The sequence below is a fragment of the Muscardinus avellanarius genome (genome assembly GCF_963383645.1).
Source record: "Muscardinus avellanarius genome assembly, chromosome: 9".
In the NCBI taxonomy this organism is placed as follows: domain Eukaryota; kingdom Metazoa; phylum Chordata; class Mammalia; order Rodentia; family Gliridae; genus Muscardinus; species Muscardinus avellanarius.
In genome coordinates, this window is record NC_137795.1 from 48866691 (window position 1) to 48894476 (window position 27786).

The 27786-nt window shown below is 41.7% G+C and overlaps 1 protein-coding gene across 1 annotated transcript in view; it reads right to left on the minus strand.

The window, feature by feature from the left end:
- Positions 1 to 27786, minus strand: part of GSAP (gamma-secretase activating protein) — a gene marked incomplete at both ends in the record, with an annotated part of 101003 nt that overhangs the window by 32317 nt on the left and 40900 nt on the right. Inside the window, 7 exon segments of the mRNA XM_080701053.1 lie at positions 5310 to 5363; positions 10559 to 10641; positions 11374 to 11443; positions 15058 to 15275; positions 15396 to 15488; positions 19651 to 19728; positions 21490 to 21567. Coding sequence (XP_080557179.1) covers positions 5310 to 5363; positions 10559 to 10641; positions 11374 to 11443; positions 15058 to 15275; positions 15396 to 15488; positions 19651 to 19728; positions 21490 to 21567 — 674 coding nt within the window.

Below are 27786 nucleotides of genomic sequence, written 5' to 3' on the forward strand. Positions count from 1 at the left end.
TGGGTCTGGGAGTGTAGCCCAGGGGTAGAAGGGTTTCCGGGAACCCCTGTACCACACACAAAAAAAAGCCTACTTCCCAAGAGCTCCAAGGTCACTCTTTCTGAAACCCCCCCTTGTGGGGAGCACCTGCTTTGTCTATATCTCCCTAACTTAAAGTAAACTTCATATTTCTATACCTGTCACTAGTCCTTGGACTTCATTTGTTGAAATCCACTGGACAAGAACCCTAAAAGAGGAAATACCTCCATTTTAGTACTGGGGAATAAACCCTGGGGGATTCTACTTCTGAGATACACACCCACCCCTGTTATATTTATTTTGAAATAAGGCCTTAATAAGTTACTGAGGCTGGCCTCAAACCTGCAATCCTCCTGTCTCCACCTCCCAAGTGGGTGCCTCTGTATCTTGCTTAAAACTTTTAAGTGATGGTATCTTCCTTGGGGAAGGTCAAGGAAAAAAGTGTCACTGTGTTGCTTCACAAAACAATTATACTCATGCTCTAATAAAAATAATTTTTAAACTTTTTTGGTACCCAGGAATATCCTATATCTGAGCTATGCCCCTAACCTTTTATTTTTTTTTAAATTTTGAAACAGAGTCTGGCTAAGTTCCTGAGTGTCTCACTAAATTGCTGAGGCTAGTCTTGAACCTGTGATCCTCCTGTGTCAGCCTCCCAAGTAGTGGGATTGCAGGCAGGTGCCACCATGCCAGACTGAAACACTTTTTAAGTGCAGAAGTACATGCACATATTTCTGGATGGAGAAGAAGCCAGACATCAACCACTCTTCCTAGTTGCTCAGGGGCTGTGACCCCTAACAGACACTCTCAGGAACACCCACCATCTGAGTGGCCATGAGTAGGAAGGTGCTTTAAATCTCTCTAGCCTTCCAGTCTGTGGGTCAGGTGGTCAGTGAGCTCTAAACAAGTGATGAGATAACTAAAAGTGGTCAATTTAAAAAAACAAAACACTTTGAAGCCGGGTGTGGTGGCACACGCTTTTAATCCCAGCATTTGGGAGGCTGAGACCGGGGGATCGCGGTTCACGGCCAGCCTCAGCCACTTAGTGAGGCCCTCTGCAACTCAGTGAGACCCGGTTTCAAAATAAAGAATAAAAAATAGGGCAGGGGGTGTAGCTCAGAGGTAGAATGCCCCTGGGTTCCATCCCCAGACCCGCAATAAATAAATAAATAAATAATTTTTAAAACTCTGGTAAAAATACCCCCATTTCTCTCTCTGTAGTGTGCTTACTCTTTTATATTTGTGTGTTATGGCTCCCTTTTTAAAAATCCTTACCTGCTCCCGGTGGCTAATTCAATGGTTTCTCTTCTCACTATAACATCAAGCATCTTGTGAAAGTTGCTGCTTCCCTTGAGCAACCCACAGATTACCCAGGGAGAAAATCATCCTTAGGAAAGTCACTCTTGATGGCAGTTCGCTTAAGGCATGGACCTTGCTTAATCTTTAAAAATTATTTTGAGCTGGGCGTGGTGGTGCACACTTGTAATTCCAGTACTTGGGAGGCTGAGACAGGAGGATTACAGGTTCACAGACAGCCTCAAGTACTTAGGGAGGCCCTCCACAACTTAGTGAGACCCTGTTGCAAAATAAAGAATAAAACTAGGGATGGTGGTATACCTTGGAGGCAGAATGCTCCTGGCTTTAATCCCCAGTACTACAAAAAATAAAATTTGAAAACCAGCTGAAAAATGAGAAGGTCTTGTCTTTCTAGTGACAATCCTCTTATTTAACTGGTTTTTCTGCCCCAATATGTTCTTATATCTTAGTCCATTCCAGCTGCTATGACAAAATCATAAATTAGGTGACTTATAAAGAGCAGACATTCAGCCAGGTGTGGTACTGCATACCTGTAATCCCAGTACTTGAAAGGCTGAGACAAGAGGATCGCAGGTTCAAGATCAGCCTTAGCAACTTATCAAGGCACTTAGCGAGGCTCTGTTTCCAAGTAAAAAATAAAATACAGCTGAGGGTATAGCTCAGAGGTAGAATGCCCTTGGGTTCAAGCCCAGGCACTACCCAAAAAAAAAAAATAAAAATAAAAAAGGAAAAAAAGGAAAAGAAAAAATTCAAAACCAGACATTCATCTCTCACAGCTCTTGAGACTAAGAAGTCCCAATGCAAGGCACTGGCAGATCCGGTGTCTTACCAGGCCCCTTCCTGGTCAGCAGTGGTTTCACTGTCCTGCCATATGGCGGAAAGGTCAGGATAGTTCTCTGGGGCATCTTTTAAAGGGGTGCTAGCCTCATGAGGTCTCTGTCCTCAGGATCTAATCACCTACTAAACCCATCACCTGGGGGATTAGGACTTAAAATAGACAAATTCAAAGGGAACACATACATTCACACCATACCACTATCTTAAAACATTTTAATAAGTACTCTAGTTTGTGCTAAAATTCGTTGCAAAAAGAACAGAAGGAAAATCTACATCTAGTTCCGTCCTGGCCCCCCTCCTTGGACTCCTTGCCCACCCACTGAGCGCCAAAGTGGAGCCTCTAGGGAGCCTGGCAGCAGGAAACCATCCTAAAGGTACCTTGTGATTCAGGCTGGTATTCGGAGCCAGTCCTATCAGATAAGCTGGCAAGCCCAGTCCCATAACTGGGGCTAGAGAGGGAGAAGCCACCACAGCCAGATCTATCACAGTATAATTAAGTGGGGCCTGGGGTGGAAGTAGGTCAAAGAGAAAGGCAGCAGTCTATAGTGAGTGGCATTGTGTAAGCAGAGATGGGGAAACAAAGGGGAGCCCTCGGGGCTGGTGTTCTATGACCAGAAGGAGTCTCTCATGCTCAATTATTGGGGTGGGAGGAGTGAGCAGGTCACACCAACCAGCGCCAGTGCCATCTTCTCCTAAGTCCAAGGCCGGTCTCCAGTATCCTCTGCCTTCCCCACGCATTGCCTGTGTAGGGACAGTTGTAAAGAGATCTATAGTTCTTCCAACTTGCCTTAGGTAACTGCTGGCAAACGAGTACACATGGAGCCACCAAAGAGCTCCCAGGCACCGTCTGGAGAGTCAAATGCTAAAGATGACTGGAGGGGAGAAGACAACAGAGGGAACGGCAAAGGAGAAAAAACAGAGACGGACACAAACACATCGTTTTAAGCACACACACAGACACATACAAAAAAAAAAAAAAAAATCCCCAGAGAGTGCAAAAATACGTCACTATGTTCCTGAGCAATGCCAAATGGTATTCTTAGAATAAGCCAATGAGTAAAAAATTTTAAATGACCTTCTCAGCACCCTTTTATTCTTATTTTTTAAAGGAAAAGACATGATGTTGATATGGTTACAGTTAAGCTGGCAAACACAAATCCCTTGTAACTTATCATAATTTTGTTTAATATTAATTTGGCAATAAGAATCAAAAAAGCTCTGAAAGTTGTCATAGCCTTTTATTCAGTGATATTCCTGGCATTTAATCCTAGGGAAGTAAACTTTTAAAAACTGTTTATATAGCTGAGCATGGTGACATTTTGACATTTGCAGGTAATCTTAGGAGGCTGGCACAGGAGGTTCACAGGTTCGAGGCCAGCCTTGGCAGCTTATCATGCCCCTCAGCTGCTTAGCCAGACCTATTTCCAAAAACAAAAAAATAAAAAGAGCTGGGAATGTAGGTTGAAGGTAGAATATTCCTGAGTTCAATCCCCAGTACCAAAAGAAAGACAAGCCTGAATATATAAAATATTCACTGAAATATTGTTTTAATAGCAAAAACAATTAATGGTGTCCAGAGATAAACTTGGTTAAGTGAATTCAGACATAGGAACCTAGTAGAATCCTATTGAATCATTACAAACCATAAGTTTATGAAGCAGCATATATTATAATTTATAATAGTTATCAAATGTTTATAGAGAGCCATTACTACAAGGTGAAACATGCATGCCTATGGCAAAGAACTAGAGAAAATGGCGAGGAACAGACAGGTTAGAAACTCTAGAATTCTCCGTGACACATTTTTTTCTTGTACATTTTTTTCTTCCCTGGTTTGTTGTTGTCCATTAAACACTTTATGGGTTTGGTAGGAAGAGTGATAAAGGCAGAAAGAAAGACAAAAGGACAGAGTGACAACACGACTTGTAAACTTTATTTTTGGTGCTGGGGATTGAGCCCAGGAGCATTCCACCTCCAAGCTACACCCTCAGTCAGCCCTTTTTATATTTTATTTTGAAACAGGGTCTTTCTAAATTGCTGAGACTGGCCTCTAACCTTCGATCCTCCTGTCTTCAACCTCCCAAGAACTAGAATTACAGGCATAGTTCACGACACCTGGCATCTTGTAAGCCACTGATGAAATCTCTTTCTCCTTTAGCTTTGCACATTAGCAGGGCTTCCTAGTGGCCCCAGCCTTCCACCCAGAGGCCGCAGCTCAGCCTTAAAGGACTCTTCTTAGAACCCAAACTTAGAGCCGCTAAACCAGCCCCCAGTCTGCCCTTGCTTCACCCCAGGGCAGGGCTGTGGCCTCTGCCGCTGGGCCTGGCCTGCCCTTCGTGGATGCAAAACAATCAAATGTAAATAAAAGGCAGCAGCCCACTGAGCTGCCTGCTGCCAAGAGCTGAGACTTCCCAGTCCACACCAAGCTATAATTACCAGGAGAAAATGCCAAGAACAACAAAGGCGCTTCAAGGAAGCTGTGCTCAAAGGCTCCCTGGTTTCTAACTACTCGCATATTCTTTTCTGCCCACCCCACCACTCTCCACCCTCCCCATTGTACTCTGGAACTCTTTTAAAACCACAGATTGTAGAGAGACACGAATAGCCTCAGTGCAGGGAGGAGGCGGTGGGGCTTGGCTGGGACCACATGGCAAGCCCTACAGATGGCTTGGGAGATGCAGAGGCCGCCTTTGGCGCTAAACCAACAACAGACAGTCGCAGCGGGCTACTTAATGGCTTTAAGATTGGGAGGCTTGTATGCACAAAGGTTTTGAAAGAGTGACTGCGGATGAAATAAGAACATTCCCAGGCTCTCTAAAGATAATTCACAGGAAGCCCTCCACTAGGAACCCATGTGTGGCGCAGTGGCAGGTATGAGTTTGATGGTTGAAGCTGAGCCCTGTAATTCTACCTTCAGAAAGCTTCTCTCTTCAAAGAGCATTTCCAAGAGTGTCTGTAACAGCACGCTCGGTGACCACCCAACCACGAGGGAAGGATTCTGCAGAGAAGGCCGCTGCCCGGCCCAGCTCCTCTGCCAGGCTGTGAGCTCTTCTAGAACTCCTTACTGTTAACATTGGGGGCAGCAGAGGTTTAGCCTTCACACACGCCTGCATTTCCTCTCACTGCAGGCAACTTACCTTCATAAGAGGCAACGCCATGTCTTCGGTCACAAGGGTTATTCCAGGAATTTCCTATGGTGGGGAAACACACACACAACTGCTCAACGTATCAACCACCATAAGCGCGAGCCTTCCGGAAGAGTTTCCTGCAAACAGCCCAGGAAAGCGTCCAGTTGGCTAAGCTCTACCTTAAATAGCTCTGGGGTATATAAATAGTGAACACAGTCTATTTCTTGACTTGAAAAGGAAAATTGTATTTTTGAGATGCATCTCACTATGTTGCTCGGGCTGGTCTCCCACTTGTGAGCTCAAGGAGTCCTCTTATAACCTCAGCCTCTCCAGTAGCTGGGACTCGAGGGGCCTGCCACTGCCCCTGGCTAAACTGGCCTTGAAATAACAGCTGACAGGACCTAGGTGTGGCGGTGCATACTGGTAATCTCAATACTTGGGAGGCTGAGACAGGGGGATTGCAGGTTCGAGGCCAGCGTGAAGTAATTTGGCAAGATCCTGTTTCAAAATAAAAAATAAAAAGGGAGCCAGGAGTGGTGGTGCATGCCTGTAAGCCCAGGACAGGATTACAGGTACCCAGGAGGATTACAAGTTCAAGGCTAGCCTCAGCAATTTAGCGAGAACTTGTTTCAAAATAAAAAATAAGAAGACTGTGAATGTAGTTTGGAGGTAAAAGCCCTTGGGTTCAATCCCTAGTGCCACTAAATAAATAAATAAAAATACAAAGGGATGAGGGTATGGTTCTGTGACAGAACACCCCTGCATGCAATCCCCAGAACCTAAAACAAAATAAGCAACAACAACAACAACAAAAACAGCTGACAGGATCTTTACAGGAAAGGAAATGATTATTACAAAAACATACAGGGGGAAATATTGTATCTTTAACCCACTTCTATTTAAGAACACATGAGGCAAGCTATATTTGTATCAGCAAATGCAATAATAAAAGGGACCAGGTATGGTGGCATACACCTGTAATCCCAGTACTTGGGAGGCTGTGACAGGACGATCGCAGGTTCAGGGCCAGCCTCAGAAACTTAACAAAACCTTCAACAACTTAGTGAGACACTGTATTAAAAAAAAAATGGGGCAGGTTCGAAGCCAGCCTCACTGGCTTAAGAGACCCTGTTTCCAAATAAAATATAAAATAGGCCTGGGAGTATAGCCCGGAGGTAGAAGGGTTCCATCCCCAGTACCACAAAAAAAAAAAAAAAAAAAAAAAAAAAATGGTGCTGGGATGTGGCTCAGAGGTAAAATGTCCCTAGGTTCAATCCGCAGTAACACACACACACACACATACACACACACACACACACACACACACACACACAGTAACTTAAGGGGCATGTTCACTATTTACACCTTCCCCCTCTTCACTTGCACTCGCATGTGTTACAGTTGATCCCTGCCTTGTAGACGGAACCAGAATTGATGGGGTTCTTACATAACTTGAATTGGAAGTTTCTGTGCACTCCATCATCCACCGTGATTCCAGAGATAAGAGCTGATGCGGCTTTAGTACCAAGGCCACACCAAGAGGATTCATATTAAAAGTCCGAGTGACCTCATTCTACTAACACAGAATTTTAAAGGGATAAATATCTAAAATTGGTTTTTTCCATTTCTATTTAATTTTTTTTTATTGGTGCACTGTAGTTTTACATCTTAATGGAGTACAAGATGGTAGAGGCCGACATGTACACATGCACTTCTCCAATTCCCACCCCATTCCCTCCCCCTCCCTCCTTCTCCTGTTGGCTTAGTGATTGATTTTGATATGTTTGTGAATGCATATCATGTCTGTCTCTGTGTTAGCTATATAATTAGCTTCTCATCTGGTCAATTCTGATTTCTTTTAGGAGATATAGGAGATAATAATTTTGGAGGTGCTATGCAAAAATAGGAATTGGCATTTGTTTAGAGCTTAAGTGACCTGTATTGTATCAACACACCATATCCTATGAAAAAAGACATCACGGCAAGAGAAAAAAATGTTCAGAACATTCAAAATGCTGAGTTTTTCATGCGATAGCATAAAGCCTGTGATAAAAATTATTGTGGGCTTCACTCAGCATCACTCAGCAGCAGAGAATACCTCAAAGCAGCATTAAAATTACAGTTTTAGGTTATGGAAAATGCTTTTAAAAATAGTCATAACAATGGCATTTTTAAATAGCTGTGATTATTTTCAAAGCACAGTTCAGGATTATCTATGTGGAAGAGCACCATATCTTCTAGTGTCAAATTACACAATTCAGTTGTCTTCCTATAAGAGCATGAAATTGTTATTTTTCTACTGTGGCAAGTTTTTATTAAGGTTTTAGTACTGAGAATAGACAGGATTACAGGTACTATATATATATATATGAGGTGGGCAGAATTCCCCTGGGTTCAATTCCCAGGACTCAAAAAAAAAAAAAAAAAAAAGGTAAACGTAAGTTCATACAGAACTTCAGTATTAGAAGAGGCCTTTACAGTAACCTACTCCAACCACAAGAAGTTTCAAAGTATTATGGTAAACCCCAAAACAAGCCTCGTGTATGGAGGTTGTAACTGTGGGTTTCTTTACTTTGTTGTTCTGGTGGGACTTCCTGATGTCACTCTGAATGTGTTTTCCTGTGCCCCATAGAGTCCTGAGAAATGCAAAAGTGAAGGATGGCCCATAAGGACGACACCCCCACACGACATCCAGTAAAAACATGCCCCATCTTGCAACTCAGACTTGGGAACGGAGGTCCCAGCCCTGCTCCTAGATGCTTTGAACACAGGACTTAAGAGCAGTGGTGATAAGGGAGGAAGCCGAGATCTGCATTTCCTGACCCCCAGTGGTGAAACCTGCAGACTTCCTGCCGCAGAACCACAAGAGTCTGCTCATATCTTCGCAAGTGCTCTTAAAGGAAAAACGTGGGCGTCTAGGAAAGGGCCAAGCTCAGATCTCTCCCTCACAGCTCCACAGTGAAACACGTAAACCTAATAACAATAACGGTCAACAAAGAACCTTCAGAAAAACACTACCGTTGTGCATATCAAAAATTCAGAAATTAATCAAATACAATTGATAGGTCATAGGCAAGGACAATATTTAGACAGAGTCTAAAGTCAAAATGAAAGAATCACAATATACTCTGGCGCACAATTGCCTGTGTTTGTGTTACTTAAACTTATTTCTCTAAATACTTTTTTGTGGTACTGGGGATTAAACCCAGAGGCATTCTACCTCCGAGCTATACTCCTGGCCCTATTTTTTTATTTTTATTTTAAAGGCTCACTAAGTTGTGGAGGGCCTCACTAAGTAGCTGAGGCCGGCACTGAAACTGCGATCCTCCTGTATCAGCCTCCCAAGTACTGGGATCACAAGTATGTGCCACCAGGCCCGGCTCTAAATATCTTTTTGACACAACTTCTGCTTCAGGACTAAGCATGTCACATCCTAGTTCCAAGCATCTTAATGCAAAAGGAGAAAAGGAAGGATGTGTTCAGGCTCAGACTACATGTGCCTTTCGGTCGCCGTTGTGAGAAAGCTCAGTTCACTGCACCGGGTTCAAGAGAAAATGAAGAGCATTTTAGCACAATGCTTCCTACTTTAAAAGTATTCAGGCCAACAGGAAGAAGAGGTTGAGTGGAGTGAGGTTTCTGAGGATCACTAACACTTACTGATCTTGAAGCTCCTGAGTTATTACAGGCTTCCTTTACGAGGCCACGAAAAGGAGTCCCGAAGACCCTAAACAACCAAGTATAGCTGCAATAGACCAGCCACTTCTTGTTTATAAAACCTAATATAGCCGGGCGTGGTGGCGCATGCTTGTCATCCCCGTGCTTGGGAGGCGGAGACAGGAGGATCGCTCAGGTTCAAAGCCAGCCGCTCTGGCTTAAGAGACCCTGTTTCCAAATTTAAAAAAAATATAAAGTAGGTCTGAGAGTGTAGCCTGGAGGTAGAAGGGTTCCATCCCAAGTACTACCAAAATAATAATAATAATAATAATAATAATAATAATAATAATAATAATAATAAATTAAACCTACTATATACTTTAATTCACTCTAGCCAACACAAAACCAAAAAGGCCATTCCATAAAAACGTCATATAGAGGCTTAGTTCTGCAAGGCTAAATGAAGGGTAACAAATACCCTGTATCTTCTCCTTCAATCCTACCTTTGGCCAGTGGCAGGGATTTGCTACAGGTGGATATTCCTTTATCCCAAATGCTTGGGACCAGAAATATTTCAGATTTGGGATTCTTTTCAATTTTGGGCTCATTGTAGATACATAATGAGATATCTTAGGGATGGAATCTAAACCTAAACATCAGATTCATTTATGTTTCCTAAACCCCAAACACACGGCCTGAAGGCATTTTATACAATATTTTTGTACTAGTATTGGAAAGAGGTTTTAAAATGTATTAGTATATCAGTATTGGGAAAGATTTCCAATTTTAAAAATATATTGTTTGTACTAGGAAAACCAGGATTGGCAGAAAGGATTTGTAAAGAGGCTTCTTGACATTTCTAAAAGAGAAACAAATGACCTAAGGGAAATCTGAAGAAATCTCAGATCCCAGAGAAACAATTTCACACATCTTGGGGATGGAATAAGAGGTGTAGAGGGCTGTGTTTGGAGGCAGGACATCCCCCACCCCCTTCTGGGGCAAATCCGGCTGGAGACAGCAGAGACGGGGCTAGAGACAGGGCTAGTATATCTACAGATCAAAGGACCTGCCAAGGACTTGGTCGGGATAAAAACACTCAGTATACTGGAGTTCTTCCGTATATTCAATCGAATTGCCCCCTTGTGCCGCTCTCCCTCGGGCACAGGGCTATAACTATCTCCTGTATTTCTATCTTTTTAATAAACTTCTTTAAATCTTCAGCAACTGTCCAAGCTACGCATATTTATTCTTAGCTTAGGACAAGAATCCCTGGTTTTTGTTTGTCTGTGTGGTTGTGGTGGGGGAATTACTTCTCCCCTCACACACCAAACACATTTCACCGCAACAATTTTTAATGCTTCTGTGTTCTGACTGAGATTCATCGCAAGAGGACATTTTCCACGGATGGCATCACATTGGTTCTCAAAAACCCTTAGATTTCGAAGCATTTCAAATTTTGGATTGCTCAGCTTTTCTGCCAGAAAACTCCAACTCAATTTTTTGTCAGACAAAAGAAAAATGAAATGGCCTTAACTGCTATAACAAGGATGTCCTGCACTGACCTGTGAATCATTTATATCTATAGATGCAGAGTGCTCTCTTACCGCATCCCAGGTGAGCACTGAAGAATAGGGCAGAAGACTGTCCACACTGCCAGTCTCTGGGTAGATGCTCCAATATGAGGAAGCTGAGTAGATTTTTGAGAGAGGAAAAAGAGACATGAGTGAGTGAGTGAGTGTGTGTGTGTGTGTGTGTGTGTGTGTGTGTGTGTGTTGCTTACTGGAGATTTCACCCAGGGGTGTTCTGCCTCCAAACTACACCCATAGCCCTTTATTTTGAAGCAGGGTCTTGCTAAATTGTGGAGGCTGGCCCCAAGTCTGTGATCCTCCTGCTTCAACCTCCAAAGTACTGCCCCCATACCCAGCTGAGACATGATTTAATAAAGATATCTTATAATTCAACCCAATCAAGCAAACCAACAAAATTTCCATTGCCTTTTTCTTCATCTTCAGAGGTTATGATTTTATCTACAGACGAAAATGTTCAAGTTCTACTTTTTACAATGTCAGTTTATTTTTTTAATTTGGTACGTTTTCCCAAGTGATATATGCTATACCACTATATATGGAGCCAGCCAACACAAAACTGGGCTAAGTTACATTTTACTGGGGGGAAAAATCACTAATAAGATTATAGAATCAAAATTCTATCATGCCTCACCAGTGTCTGAAAGCCACAGTTTCTCACAAAACCACAAGAGAATGAAATTTAATTAGCTGCTGACTGCAGTTGGGGTTTTTTTCAGACGTGCTCCTAGGCAGGATTTTGACATATTGAGGCATTCATTATCAATTTACTGCTTTCTCTCAAGCAAAAGGGTCAAGTATTTGACTTAATGTGCAACATCAGCAGTGCTCACCAATTATAAATTCCTGAATGAGGTCAAATGAATGGCAGGCAGAGGCGTTCTCAGAAATCCAATGGATAATCTGTAAGAAAGAAAAGTCAGAACTGTTTGTATTTAAATCTGCATCCTCCTCCTCCACCAAACAAGTACAAATGTGTGTTTGTATATCTTATATAAATAATATTTTTAATTTTATAGTTTGGAATTACCTAAAAATACATTCTTTTTTTTATTAAGACACATAATATAATACTGGGCAGGTAAATCCATATTATAATGAGGTCTTTTATACATTTTTATTTTTATTTATTCACTCATTTATTTTTTGCAGTCCTGGGGATTGAACCTGGGGGCTTCTACCTCTGAGCTACGCCCCCAGCCCTATTTTTTATTCTTTATTGTAAAATAGGGTCTCACTAAGTTATAGAGGCCTTATTAAGTAGCTGAGGCTGGCTGTAAACCTGTGATCCTCCTGTCTCAGCCTCTCAAGTACTGGGATTACAAGTGTGTGCTACCACGCCTGGCCATACATTTTTTTTTTTTGGGGGGGGTGTCTGGGGATGGAACCCAGGGACATTTGACCTCTGAGCTACACCCCTTGCCCTACTTTTATTCTTTCTTTTGAAACAGGGTCTCACTAAGTTGCAGAGGGCCTAAGTAGCTGAGGTTGTCAGTGAACCACGATCCTCCTGTCTCAGCCTCCCGAATGCTGTGATTACAAGCGTGCGCTACCATGCTCAGCCCGGCTTTTTTTTTTTTTTTTTTTTTTTTTTTTGGTGGTACTAGGGTTCCTGGAAGCCCTTCTACCTCCGGGCTACACTCCCAGACTTATTTTTATATTTTATTTGAAAACAGGGTCTCTTAAGCCAGAGAGGCTGGCTCCAAACCAGGGGGATCCTCCTGTCTCTACCTCCCAAGAGCGGGGATTACAAACATGCACCACCACGCCCGGCTTCAGCCATACATTTTTAAGTAAATGTTCTTGGCTGGGATCTAAATAAAACTTCTTCAAGGCCAACATATTGGCTTTGGTAGAAATGAATCGTGTCATCCAAACCACCAGGGGGGAGAGCTATGGGATACAGGAACAAATGCAAGATAAAACCCCAGACTGGAGGCCACCACCTGGGCTTGAATTCTAGCTTAGCACATCCCATTTACCCTCTGCACATCACACTGAAGTGCTGTCCTTCAAGGAAGGAACGATCCCTGTTCTATCAACAACTCTCTCTATCCTCACCTGGGGGAGGGATGAAGACCCTTCTTTTCTTTTTTCTGCAGTATTGGGGATGGAACTCAGGGACATTCTACCTCCAAGCTACACCCCCAGCCCTATTTTTTATTCTTTATTTGGAAACAGGGTCTCACTGAGTTGCAAACATCCTCGCTAAGTAGTCGCTGAGGCTGTCCACGAACCGCGATCCTCCTGTCTCAGCCTCCCATGCTGGAATTACAAGTGTGTGCCGCCACGCCCGGCTTGACCCCATGTTTTCTACCTGAGAACTGCTGGAGAGGTGAGGCTCACCTCGCCACACTGTACCCTTCTCACAGTTCTGCTCCTACCAATAGGCTCTTTTATTTCAAACTTATTATGCTGGTTGTACTTATCTTCACAACTAGGTGACTCAATAGAATTAACTACGACAAATGGAACTCAGATGCAAAAAGAGCATTGTTAGGTCAATAGAGTTTGAATGCTCTGGACTCAAAGGCATGTCTCTAAAACACTTATCAAAAACTAGGTATAAATGCTTGGATTAAGATATTTACTTTTAAGCCAGGCGTGGTGGCGCACGCTTGTAATCCCTGCACTTGGGAGGTGGAGACAGGAGGATCGCACGGGTTCGAAGCTAGCCGCGCTGGTTTAAGAGACCCTGTTTCCATATAAAAAAGTATGAAAATAGGTCTGGGAGTGTAGCCCATGGGAGTGTAGCTGGAAGTAGAAGGGCTTCCAGGAACCCCAGTACCACCAAAAAATAAAAAATAAAATAAAATAAAATAAAAATAAATAAAATATTCACTTTTATACACAGGTTGCTTTGAAAGGGTCTTTAAATCACTGATGTCCTTATGAATAAAAATTTCCAGATTTGTGGTTTTATGCAAAAAATGACTTTGAACTCTTAGAATATTCTAATTAAGACTCTTAACTAGAGCTGATGCACCTAAAGATGTCTTAGTCTACATCAAGAAGTGAGTGAATAAATAGACCCTTTTGTTCTAGGTCAAAGTAAAATATCTGTTTCTTTCTGTTAAATTACCCAGCTATCCACCGGCCCCAACCAAGCATGATAAGATTTCTCTGACTTCACAGGCTAGGTGTAAAAATTAAATGACAGAGAACGGGTTAAAATGTTTCATAAAGTATAGCCGGGCGTGGTAGCGCACGCTTGTAATCCCAGCATTTGGGAGGCTGAGACGGGAGGATCGCTGTTCGCAGACAACCTCAGCTACTTAGTGAGGCCCTCCGCAACTCAGTGAGACCCGGTTTCAAAATAAAGAACAAAAAGTAGGGCAGGGGCTGTAGCTCGGAGGTCGAATGCCCCTGGGTTCCAATCCCACACCAAAAAAAAAGTTTCATAAAGTATAAGGTGCAACACAAATGTAAGCTATCTTTATTAAAATGTAATAATCTGCCACCAGATTTTAGTGGTAGTAATACAGTTATACTAAATATATATCAGGAAAAATATAGAGCGAGAAACTTATTACACTCTGATCATTTCCTCAGAATGTTACTGATGAAGTTAAACATCTCTTTACAATATATAGAAAGGAGAGTATAGTAGTCCTCCCTTACCTTCAGGGGATATGTTCCAGGATCCTCCCTTACCTTCAGGGCATATGTTCCAGGATCCTTCGGTGGTTGCTTGACCCAAACCCTTAGCAATGTTGACCTGTGGGTGTTTTTTTTTTTGAGGGGGGAGGGGATCCAGGGACATTCTACCTCTGAGCTACACCTCCAGCCGTATTTTTTATTCTTTAATTTGAAACCGGGTCTCACTGCGTTGCAAAGGGCCTCACTAAGCAGCTGAGGCTGTCCGCGAACTGCGATCCTCCTGTCTCAGCCTCCCAATGCTTGGATTACAAGCGTGCGCCACCACGCCCAACTTATCTTGTGATTTTTTCTTTCTCATTAAGTCAAGAACTTTCAGCTTTTCACATAAAGGGAGCGCTTTTGGACTTCTCTTTGACATATCTGAATGACAGCACCACTATCCTTATGCTTGAAGGCCATTATTAAGCCCAATACGAGTTAATAGAACACAAGCACTAGGATACTGCCGCTAAGTGACTAACGGCAGGAGAACATACAGAGTGGACCCACTAAACAAAGATGATTCATAACCCACGGAGGACAGGGAAGGATGGCCAGAGATTTCATCACACGCTTTGCATCAGTATGCAACTTGGAACTCATAAATCATTCATTTCTGGAATTTCCCATTATGTTTTCAGATCACAGTTGATCTTGGGTAAGTGAAATCAAAGAAAGCAAAACCATGGTTAAGGGGGAACTACTGGACTCAAAAGAAAACACACACCCTTCAAAGTCCCGGGTCTGGTAGAGATCCATAAAAAAGATGCACAAAAGGATAATATGCCCAAGTCACGGCAGAGGCCGCGACCCTCACTTAACTGTTAATAACTTCTGATCATTTTCAACTACTAAGTTAACGTGAACTATGCCCTCACCTGGCCTTCCAGAAACTCTGGCTCTCGACCACATGACAGCACAGAGTGCAAAGCAGCCATCCTCTCACAGTCTAGGCGGGTATTCCACAGGAACCGCAACAAAAACCACTGGTCAAAGAGTGCTCTGTAGAGCTTTCCAGAACACCAGTCCAGTACCAGGGACTCTGACAGTGACTGTAAGGGACTCTGAGGTAGCAGATCAATCATTTCACTGTTTCCTAACAAAAAAAAAAAAAAAAAGGATTAGCAAATAAAAGAGACTCCTTTCGCAAAATAGATACTAAAGTCAAAACAAACCCAGATGGGCCATATCTATGAAAGCAAAGCTCTATCCATACCTGAAAGAAACAGACTGTGGCAGATCAAGTCTGGATGCTGAATGTTAATTAAATGGAGGAAATAACCAGGTAAGTAAACAGCCACATAATAGTCTGCAGGAGAGAAAGATTTAAGTCATTTACATGTGATAAAAAGCTATATAAATCCAGATAAAGTCTCAAACTATATATTATCTCTATTTTTCTTTGAATCTCAAAACACAAAAGTTTTTTTTTTTTTTTTTTTTTTTTTTTTTACTAATAACAAGCTGTCGGAGGCCAGTACATTTCACCTTACTGGTCAACTCTCATTTATTTCTTCTCTCTGTGGCTAATTATCTTCAGACATCTGGCCCTGCTTATCTTAGTTTATACCTAAGTTTTGTTTCTAAATCAACTGTGGCTTTCTGTGAATCTAAATGATCTGAGAGGAAATGAGAATAAAAATATCAAGCAACATGAATCATCCCTGCATCTGATAAGCCTGGAATAGTTTATAACGGGAATTTTCTTCGTAGTTTTTGCCAATTTGGGAGGGCTCTAAAATGCAGTTTCCCACATTTGTCCCCTCATCAGCATCACCATCATTTTGTTTAGAGAAACTAATGTTCATCAAGGCAATCTTCGTGGACATCCTGACATTTTGTGAAGTACTCATTTATTTTTTTGTAGAGTTAGCCACTTAGAATTCATGCCTCATGGTCCCTAAACTAGACATGTGTGTACCCAGAGAACATTATGTACCCAGATTCAAACATGGTATAAAATAGTCTTATGAGCCAGACATGGTGGTACATGCCTGTACCAATACTTGGGAGGCTGAGACCAGGAGGACCATTGGTTTGAGGCCAGACTCGGCAATTTAACAAGACTGTGTTTTAAAAAATAAAAAGGGCTGGGGGAATAACTCAGAGGTAAATGCCCAAGTTCAACCTCCAGTACCAAGACATAAATAGATATAAAAATAGGCTTTGGGAGAATGAAAGTGTGAAGGTAGCCCTTGTTGTTAATTTTTCTAGGATCATAGAAAAACTGAAATCCTGTGGTAGTGAATGTTATATAGAAGAAACATTTGGATTCAGAAGGCTCCTTTAAAAAGCAAATAAACATTCACCGATCCCGAGCATAGTAGACACTCTGGGGAAAAGAAAATAAAGAGGATATAAAACTAACCAGTTGGCTTCAGTGCCCTTTGAGCTCGGAGGGTAAGTGACGTTAAAGTGCTGAACATAGATGACTGTGATCATCTCATCCTAGCAACACTTTAGTAGAAAGAACACAAGAAATGATGTGCTGAGGCGTAGTAGAAAGGTCACTAAAGGATGCAGGTTAACTCCTAGGTCAACAGTTAATGTGGTGGTACGTGTCCCTGGGGAGGGCGCACTTGGAAATACATGAGGGTACTCCGGGTTGTCACCATCACTGGGGTAGGGTGGAGGATTTCTACTATCATTTGTTGGGTGGTCCTTAGGGATGTTCAATCCTGAAGGCTCAGGGAAGTCTGGCACAAAGAATGACCGTCTCCTCAGAAGCAGCACACACCTGTCATCCCAGTACTTGGGAGGTGGAGACAGGGAGGATCGCAGGTTTGAGACCAGCCTCAACAACTTAGTGAGACCCTGTTTCAAAATAAAAGAATAAAGCTGGGTGTGGGGTGTAGCTTGGAGGTAGAATATACCCCTGGATTCGATTTCTAGTACCAAAGAAAAGAAATGAGATCTCTTCAAAAATGGCCAGAGCACCTTTGGTAGAATAAACGATGGCCCTAAAGGTGCTCATGTGCTCATCTCCAGGGCCTGTGAGTAAGAACGTTCGTGATGAAAGGGACTTTACAGATGTGACCAGTACCTTGAGATGGGCAGAGTATCCTAGGTTATCCAAGTGGACCCAATATAATCACAAAAGTCCTCTTAAGAGGGAGGCCGAGGCAGATCTGACTACAGGTGAGTTCTTATGACAAAGAGATTGGCGTGAGGTAATTGTGAACCAAGAAAAGCCAGCTTCTAGATGCTAGAGGACCAAGGAGGAGGCTCTTCCCTGGAGCCTCCAGTTGGGACCAGTCCCACCTGCACCTTGGTTTTAGCATCTGAGCCCTGGTTTAGGACTTCCAGCTCCAGAACTGCAACAGTATCTGGGTCACTTTAAGCCCTCAGCTTGTGGCACTCAGTTACAGCCACAGGAGAAACTGGACACAGTGCCCCCGTGATGCTCTGAAGGAAGTCTGACACACATCCCACCTTTTCTAAACCTTGGTGTCATTATCTATAAAATAAGGATACCCCCACGGGGTAGAACTGTTGTAAGAATCAAGATAACTTAAGAATAATAATTCACTTACAGTACAAATTAAATAAATGGTAGTTGATTTTTAAGCATATTTCTCTTAAACAGATATTTGGGGGCTAGTGGAAATATTTTTGAAATTTTATTTTTGGGGGGCACCAGGGAATGAACCAGAGATAGTCTACCTCCAAGCTACACCCACAGCCTAATTTTATGTCTTATTTGGAAACATGGTCCCACTATGTTGCTAAATTGCCAAGGCTGGCTTTGAACCTGTAATCCTCATATCTCAGCCTCCCAAGTACTAGGATTACAAGTGTGTGCCACCATACCTGGCTAAAACTTTAATTTTGATATTTCAATCAATATATGCCCTCTTTAACAGGGTGGCAATACAGGGAAATTATAGGCAGTTAATAGCAAAACATATCCATCGAACAAGTAATACTGTTGTCATAAAAATACCCACCCCAAACAGTTTAAATCTTGGGTACAATTTTGTGCCTATAAAATTTGCTGATCTGGGAGCAGTGATGTACCCCTGTAATACCAGTCCTTGGGAGGCTAAGACAGGAGGACTATAGGTTCAAGGACAGACTCGGCAACTTAATGAAACCCTCAGAATTTAGCGAGACTTTCAAAATAAAATATTAAAAACCTGGAGGTGTCGCTAGGAAGTAGAATTCCCCTGGGTTCAATCCCCAGTACCAAAAATAAATATATAAAATTAAGACAATAAATAAAATGTGCTTAGGATGGAAAGACAACTTATGTAAGAGACTATTTTCATAAAGCTCTAGTATTTCTGCCCTTTCCACATACATCAAATCCTGCCCTGCCCTTTTCAAGTCATTCCCAGGGGCAAAGAAATAAGATACCTTTGCCCTCACAAAATGCTAGATTTTTTTAATGGAAAGTTTCCACTCTTGAAATGGGCGCTGACTTAGCACTGCTGATAAGAATCAAGTCCCAGACCCAAGAACCTTCTATTCTCTCCTTTATCACCGGAAGCAGTGGAGCCAGGCCCAAGGCCATTTCCCTGCAGGTTCTGAGATCCTGTTAAAGTCGGCCACACATAGGCCCACTTAGCATAAAATATTTAACTTAACCACTAGTACCATTTGAAAGATAAATCTTTGTACGCACTTACCAGTTTTAGTTCTCCCTTCCCTCAGTTTCCACACCATACTTTCCTAAACCTTAGTCATGACAGTGGACAGACTCAGCAACAGGGATGGGGAACGATATCAAAGCATCACCTACTTATCCCAGCCTGAGATTTCCTTCTTTAGACACTGTGCCATGTCCCACACATAGGCCAGTGCCCATTCTATCGCTTGGTTCTTATGCTAAACTCTTGATGGTCTATGTCCCAACTGGCCAGGAAAAGCAGATCTTGGTAGGGAGATACAGTAAACTCTTCTCCCTTTCTTTCTTCATGATAGAACCCCTTAATATGCTTTAGTCCAATATTCAGGCTCCTGTCACCATATTTACTCAATTAAAAAAAAAAACTCACTTCATCATCAATCATTAATGGGACTCAAGCTTTCATAAGCTAGCAAGAGGAAATGAACAATGCCCAAAAAGCCCTTGTCCCTCTAGAATCCAGAGTCAACATGATAAATTATTCCTCCTAGGCTGATAGGGAATAGCTTATTCAGGGTCAGCATTTTTATACTAGCAAATGGCTTTTTACGAACTGCTACCTAAATCAGAAGAAAGTGCACAGCCTAGGTTTCTAAAGAGGGAAGATAGACTTCCACCAAAAAAGCTAATGGGGTTGAGCAGGAAGGGGAGCGTGTTCTAAAAAAAAAAAAAATCCTTCTCCCACCAGGCTTCAGAAGGATCAGTGATTGTCATCACAAGCTGCCTGTGCAAAGAGGCATGAGAAAATGGAGTAGAGGGAAGAAAAGCAAGACAGTGGACACAGAAGCACAGCAGGGCCTGGAAGAAGAGCCAGAGAAGAGACCCATGTCTCCTCACCACTCACTGAGGTTGAGGAAAGTGACTCCCTTTGTCACGTGTGAGCCAGCACTCCCCAGGGCCACGGTGAACGTCTTGCTGTATCCTACGGATGGAGAACACGAAGCCAGAGGAAGAATGTCAAGACACCAAGAGCTAAAACTGTACTCAAGTACTCAAGGCAGAGACTCTACAAAACACTCCCAGGTTTTAGTAACTGTCTTCTAGATTTCACGGTGGCCCTGGTTCTCCAAAAGCCAGCAGTGCAGGTGGATCATCTGAGCACAGTCACAATCTTTGGTCATTCTTGGCCTGGGTATAATCTTAGACAAAAGATGTAGGTTGTTCAGAGAAAGAAGGGCCCAGAGGGACCTGCCTCCTGACCTCAGATGGAGGGGAGCAGATGGCTCCATCGGCCCTCGTGCTTCAAGGGTCACTGCTACACACTTGTGGTCATTAAGATGTCCTGAGACTTCCCAAGTCACAAACCCACATTTAGTTAGGAAGGGGATTCGACCACCTACCAAACTCAGCGTACTCGCTGTACTTCTCTAATGCTTCAAAAGAGTCTGCTAGTTTTAATCATCACATTAATCATAAAAAAAAGTTGAAACTTTCCACAGGATCCTAAACCTACACTATTGTAGTATATGACTAGTTCTGACGTTAGATTTTGTTTCTCCATTGCTAAGCTGTTTTGTTGTTGTTGTTGTTGTTGTTGTTGTTGTTGTTGTTGTTGTTTGGTGGTACTAGGGGTGGAACCCAGAGGCTTTCTACCTCCAGGCTATCCTCCCAGACCTTTTTTATACTTTATTTGGAAACAGGGTCTCACTAAGTTGCTGAAAGCCTCACTAAGTAGCTGAGGCTGTCTTTGAACCCATGCGATCCTCCTGTCTCAGCCTCCCAAGTGCGGGGATTACAAGCATGCGCCACCACGCCCTGCCATTACTAAGCTTTTAAAGTTATTTTGATCTCTAACACTCCCAAAGAACCCTGTTGTGGCTTGATATAAAAATTTTAAAATATTGGTTACAAAAATATGCCATCTTTAAAAATTTTTAATTCCACCCACAGTATGTACTACACAAATACTAATTTTAAATAACTAAACAAGCCAGGTGTGTTAGCACACACCTGTAATCCCTGTACTTGGGAGACTAAGATAGGAGGATCACAGGTTCAAGGCCAGCCTCAGCAACCTTAGGGAGACTCTGAGCAACCAGTAAGATCCTGTTTCCAAACAAAGAATAAAAAGGGGCCGGGGGTATAGCTCAGAGGTAGAATACCCTCGAGTTCAATGCCTAGTGCCATGGGGGGAAAAGAGAATAAATGAGCAAAGTACCCCTAGCATGGTTCACACCAAAACTCTGAAAGGGCAAGCTGTGACCTACTACAGAAGTGGAAAGGGCTGGGCGTTCATCCAGCTCCTCACCTGTTGCCAGATCAATATCCTGAACCACAGAGGAGTGAAATGTAATAAGCACATGTTACATCTAAAACCTGTTCAGGTCTGAGATCATGGAAGATTTTAACTAAAACCCCACATAACCATCTGAATTAAAGCTACAGAAACATTCCAATTAATAACTAAAAGGCAAACAAACACACTTTGGGCAAATATTTCCATTCAGATTGGTCCATGGGCCTAGAAAAAGATATAAACTGGGACAAAAAAATACATAGCACATAATATTTAGCTAACATAATATTTACCATTGGAGAACTTCTTCAGAAAATGTATTATGTGGATGTATGGGTACAGAATGCACAGATAAAAACTGACTGCAAATCAATAAAACTTCCAAACTCTAATTTGCTATTTGGAAAAACAATTATGTATAGATACAATATAATAAATGACAAGTACCTTTATGGAAGTAAAACACTGAATATGTGATTTGCTCCCGAGAGTCAAACTTTGGGCTGTAACATACACACAAGCTTCCTAGAAGAAAGAACATATTTAATAGTTTTAAAGGATCTGTGTCATAGATCAGTTTCCCAAGCCACTTAGCTTTACTTCTATTCCTTTAGATGTCCTGCCCCATCTTACCTTATTAAGTATTACCAAATTGTAAAAGTGGTAAAGTATCAAATTGTTAAGAAATTCCAAATCAACTCTTTAGCATCAACAGTGTTAAGCAGTATGTTGTGACCTGCTATGATAGGAAAACAGATACAGACACACTCCTATATATGAAGTCACAAGAGTCTAGAAAAGTTTCCAAATTTCATGGGATTCTCCATATTAATATACACACTGCTCTGCCCTCTTTTCTGTTTTGCCACCTTCTGGTTATAGCCTAGTTTATAAAAATAATATTTCCTTTTTTACAGGTGTTCAATCTTGTTTTTATAAACTGAAAGGCAAAGCCAAGCATGGTGGTACGTGCTTGTCATCTCAGTACTTGGAAGGCTGAGTCAGGAGAATTACAGGTTCTCAGCCAGCCTCAGCTACTTAGTGAGGCCCTCTGCAACTTAGTGAGACCCTGTTTCAAAATAAAGAATCAAAAGGCAGGCATGGTGGCACACGCTTGTAATCCCAGCATTTGGGAGGCTGAGACAGGAGAACTGCGGTTCACGGATAGCCTCAGCTACGTAGTAATGCCCTTTGCAACTCAGTGAGACCCTGATTCAAAATAAAGAATTAAAAAAAATAGGGCTGGGAGTGTAGCTCAGAGTTAAAATGCCCTGGGTTCTAAGCCGGGCGTGGTGGTGCACGCTTGTAATCCCAGCATTCGGGAGGCTGAGACCGGAGAATCACAGTTCGCGGACAGCCTCAGCTATTTAGTGAGGCCCTCTGCAACTCAGTGAGACCCGATTTCAAAATAAAGAATAAAAAATAGGGCAGGGGGTGTAACTCGGAGGTCAAATGCCCCTGGGTTCCATCCCTAAACCCGCAAAAAATAAAATAAAATAAATGCCCTGGGTTCCATTCTCAGTACAGCAAAATAAAACAAAGAATTCAAAAAATAGGACGGGAGCATAGCTCGGAGGTAGAATATCCCGGGGTTCAACCTCCAATACCAAAAAATAAATAAATTGAAAGGCAAACTGTGACCTAATTTGTGGAGCAATAACAGCAAATACAGAGCGTGGGCTTATTCCCATCCATCACTGGGTCACTGAAAGCCTTGACCCAAGGCAAAAGAAGAGCTTCTGGTACAGAGTGGCCTGTCCAGATGTGCTCAGACCACCATGGCTAACTCAACACTCAGAACACCGGCAGCCTCCTGTCTCTCACAGCGTGAAACTGTGCATCATCTAACCGCTACCAACTGGACAGATTACTGTCCACCAATGATCTACCAATGAGGGCATCAGGCTTAACCTGATAAGAGTAGTGCTTCCCTTATCTGCAATGCCTGGGACCAGAAGTATTTCAGATTGTGCAATATTTATATTGACCATTGGTTGAACATTCCTAATCTGGGAATACAAAATACTCTAAAATCTGGAACTTTTCTAAGTGTCATGTTGGTGCTCAAAAATTTTGGATTTTAGATTTTCAGTCTAGGAATGCTCTCAACCTGTACTTTTATTCTAATGCTAACATTTATGTCATTAACTGAAATAGGACATTGCTGGGTAGAAAAACTTGGCAGGAAGTCAGAAAATCCAGTCCAGGGCAAATATTAATTAACTAGCTGTGTGAATTCAATCACCACTCTACTTCAGTTGATTTAATATTTCCTTTATTATATTCCACTAGTTCCTTTAACAAAGAATCACAGTAAGAAAAAAAGCCTATTTTTTAAGGAAGGCTATTTGTAAGCATCTGAGTATAATATGTATTTGTGATTGTTTTAATGATATTTAAAATAATTATTATAAAAATATATTATTGCAACTTCTTGAAAATACAAAATAAAAATAACTCTCAGATAAAATGATGATGATTCTATCAAGACTACTCTCTTCTGGTTACTGAGCAGAAACTACTCTTACTTTTAAAAAAAATTACAGTGGGATTGCTTAGAGTAAGATTTTTTTTTTATACTGGGGCCATTTTACCTTCAAACTATACTCCCAGCCCGTTTTATTTTTGAAACAGGGTCTCCCCAAGTTGCTGGGGTTGTCCTTGAATCTGGGATCCCCCTGTCCTAGACTCTCAAGTGCTAGGATTACAAGTGTGTGCTTCCATGGCTAGTTAAGAGTAATCTATTAACAAAGCATCAACAAAAATAACTGTAGGAGTTACAAAAGTCCCACATACCACTTTGATTACTTTGATACAGTAAACATCATTAAAAATAAAACAACAACAACTAGTAAGCTGGGCATGATGGAGCACGCTTGTAACCCCAGCATCTGGGAGGCTGAGACAGAAGGATCCAGGTTCACAGACAGCCTTAGTGAGGCCCTCCACAACTTAGTCAGATCCTGTTTCAAAATAAAGAATAAATTGGGCCGGGGGTATAGCTTGGTGGTAGAATGCCCCTGGGCCCACACACACACATGCACACATATACATACACACACACACACACACACACACACACACACACACACACACACACACGCTCGCGCGCACACACACACAGAGGAGAGAGAGAGAGGAGAAAGAGGAAAGAGAAAAGGAGAGGGAGAGAGGAAGAGGGAGACAGATAAATCCACTGGTTTATCTCATTCATTCATGTTCTAGAATCAAAGAAACTGCTAGCAAACATAGGGAAATAAAAAATCTCTAGTAATAAAGAAAAATTAAATCCATACACCATATTTTTCCTTTCAAATCAGTATTTTCTTTTTTATTATTGGTGCTGGGGATTTAACCCGGGACCTCATACATGCTAGGCAAACACTTTACTGCTGACCTACATTCTCAGCCCAGAAAAAAATTTAAAAACAATTAGCAGTGTTGTCAAAGAAGCAGTAGGAAGAAATTCTCAAATAGTAGTTGAAGAGGGAATTTTTAAAAATTAGGCTGGGTTCAAACCCCAATATAAAAAAATACATTACTCTTATTTGAAGCAATCCCACTGTAATTACATGCTTGTAAATCCAGCAGTTGGGAGGCTGGCAGGAAGATCATAGGTTTTCAGTCAGCGTCAGCTACTTAGTGAGGCCCTCTGCAACTTACTGAGATCCTGTTTCAAAACAAAGAATAAAAAAATTGGCTGCCGGGCGTGGTGGTGCACGCTTATAATCCCCCGCACTTGGGAGGTGGAGACAGGAGGATCGCACAGGTTCAAAGCCAGCTGTGTGTGCTGGCTTAAGAGACCCTGTTTCCAAATAAAAAAAAAAGTATAAAAATAGGTCTGGGAGTGTAGCCCGGAGGTAGAAGGGCTTCGAGGAACCCCAGTACCACCAAAAAAAAAAATTGGACTGGGGGTATAGCTGAGAGGTAGAATGCCCCTGGTTTAATCCTTAGTACCACACACACACACACACAAAAAAAAAGTTTTATAGAGGACTGAATATATTCAGACCTATAGACCCAGTCATTCTTCTTTTAGGAATCTAACCTAAGGAATAAACATAAAATATCAACAAATAAGACCCTAACCTTTCTAACAAAATCTTCCACAAACCATCCTCAGTAGAATAACGGTGATCTTTTTTTCTCATTTTGAAAAAATATCGAAGTAATATGTAAAATAGATGTCCCTAATTAATATATTAAGAACCACATTTAGATCTAGTAAGCAAATATTTCTGAAATGATAAGTTGTAGTTTAGTTTTTTCTCCCAAATCCAAAGGAGAAAAGAAGACACATCAGTGTGGAGTGGGGTATGCAGAGGCTTTATGATGCTATCCAATGAACTTTATTTGATCATGGAAATTTTCTATGCCTAGGAAGTCCAATATGGTAGCCACTAGCCATAGGTGGCCACTGAGGACTTACAAGCACTTTGGCTTGTGTGACTAAGGAACTTTTTAAAAAATTCTATTCTGATGAACTTAGATAGCCACACATGGCTAGTGGCTACCTCATGAGTCAACATGGCTCTGGAGAACTGGTTCCTAACCCTGACCATACAGTCAACTTACTTGGGATCACAGATGCTCAGGCTCCACCCCAGCCAACTAAATCACACCCCGGGGGTGAGACCTAAGCGTATCTTCAAAAGCTCACTAATAGGTCTAATGTGCAACCAAGGTTGAGAACCACTTTCTAAAGGTCAGCATGTCTGTATATGAATCTTGGCTTTTGCCTGAGTCTACTTAATTATGGCTCAATTTCCTTTAAGGTAAATAAAATATGAAACCTACTTCCTAAGGATCTTGTGTGAGAATTAAATGAGATGTGCATGAAGCCCTGGCAAAATATTTAAGTTAGTCGCTATCATTATTCCAGAATAATTTTGCTGCTATTTTTAAGTTGAAGGAAGTCACAGTTTGAGAAAACAAAGCCTTCTCTTAATGATATATCCAGAGACTTAAGAATCCATCAATGATGAAGATAACATTGGCTAGTCTTTGAGAAACCATTTAGACAAGGAAAACTATTAGGGACAAGACGCTATGGAAAATTATCTCATTGGAACAATTATTAAAAGGTCCTGTAACACACTAAAACGCTGGCCTAACTGAGAACTTGTGAAGAGCAACGCTTGCAATTATATGAGCAGACAAGAGAATGTACACATTTCCCCAGTGGCTCTCAGCACATGTGCACAAGAAACAAGTCTAGTTGCTGACTTAGATCATGAGCCCAGTTTCAAAGCTAGTAGGCACAGAAGGAATTAGAATTTTGTCTTTCTTCTCAATGCTTAAGTCTCTGACTTATTTACCCTTCTACTATAAGAGATTTATTAGAAACACCTATATAAAAAAAAAATATAACCTTTGACTTTTTTTTTTTTTTTTTTTTTGCGGGTCTGGGGACGGAACGCAGGGACATTCGACCTCCGAGCTACACCCCCTGCCATATTTTTTATTCTTTATTTTGAAACCGGGTCTCACTAAGTTGCAAGGCCTCACTAAGTAGCTGAGGCTGTCTGCAAACCATGATCCTCTGGTCTCAGCCTCCCAAATGCTGGGATTACAAGCGTGTGCCACCACGCCCGGCTTAACCTTTGACTTTTTGAAACTGGCTGATCTCACTTAGCATAATATTCTCTAATTTCACCCATTTTCCTGCAAATGACGTGATTTTGTTCTTTCTGGTTGTGTAAAATTCCATTGTGTATATATAGCACAATTTTCTTTATTCATCTGTCGAACACCTAAGTTAGTGCCATAATTTGGCTATTGTAGTTTTTACTGCTATAAACATGGATATGTATGGATCACAATAGTATTCTGACTTTATTTTGGAAAGATACCAAGGAGTGGAATGGCTGGGTCATATGATGGCTACATTCCTAGTCTTTGAGAAACCTTTATACTCATGTCCATAGTGGTTGTACTAATTTTCAGTAAAAGAAAATAGGAAACATAAAAGACTTCAGATAAAGGGAAAGAGACAAATGGAAGAGAGGAACTAGATTGGGGAGGTGCGAAGGAGGAAAAGGAGTATGAAGAAGGAACTAGTTCAAATACCAGAGCAATATACGAAAGTATCAATACCAATGTCACTAACATGTACAGAGAGTGAGAAGGGAAAGGGTGGGATGAGAAGTATACCGAGGGTTGGGCACATGTACATTTGCATCACTTTGAATCTATGATGTCTAATTACAATGCACTAATGAAAGATTTAAAAAACATACTAGCCAGGCGTGGTGGCGCACGCTTGTAATCCCAGCACTTGGGAGGTTGAGACAGGAGGATCACACAAGTTCGAAGCCAACTTCAGCTACTCAGTGAGGCTCTCAGCAACTTAGTGTGAGCCTGTTTCCAAATAAAGTATAAAATAGGTCTGGGAGTATAGCCTAGAGATAGAAAAGCCCCTGGGTTCCACCCCCCAGTACCACACACAAAAAAGAGTAATACCTATGAAAACTCATAATCTTAACCCACAGGTGGCCTGACCCCAGCAATAGTGTTTTTGCCACCATCAGCTTTCATGAGCACAACCATCCTCCGAATGTTAGCTTCTCTTCCTTAGAAGGTAGCAAATTTCATTTCTTTTCATTTCTTTTCTTAGGGCAGGAAATTGAGAACAAAGATGCTTTGAGAACTTAAAAAGTAATGCTGAAAGAACAAAGTAGCTCCTAATGACCAAGTGTGACAAGTGGATGTCAAACATCATGATATCATCATCATCGTCATCAA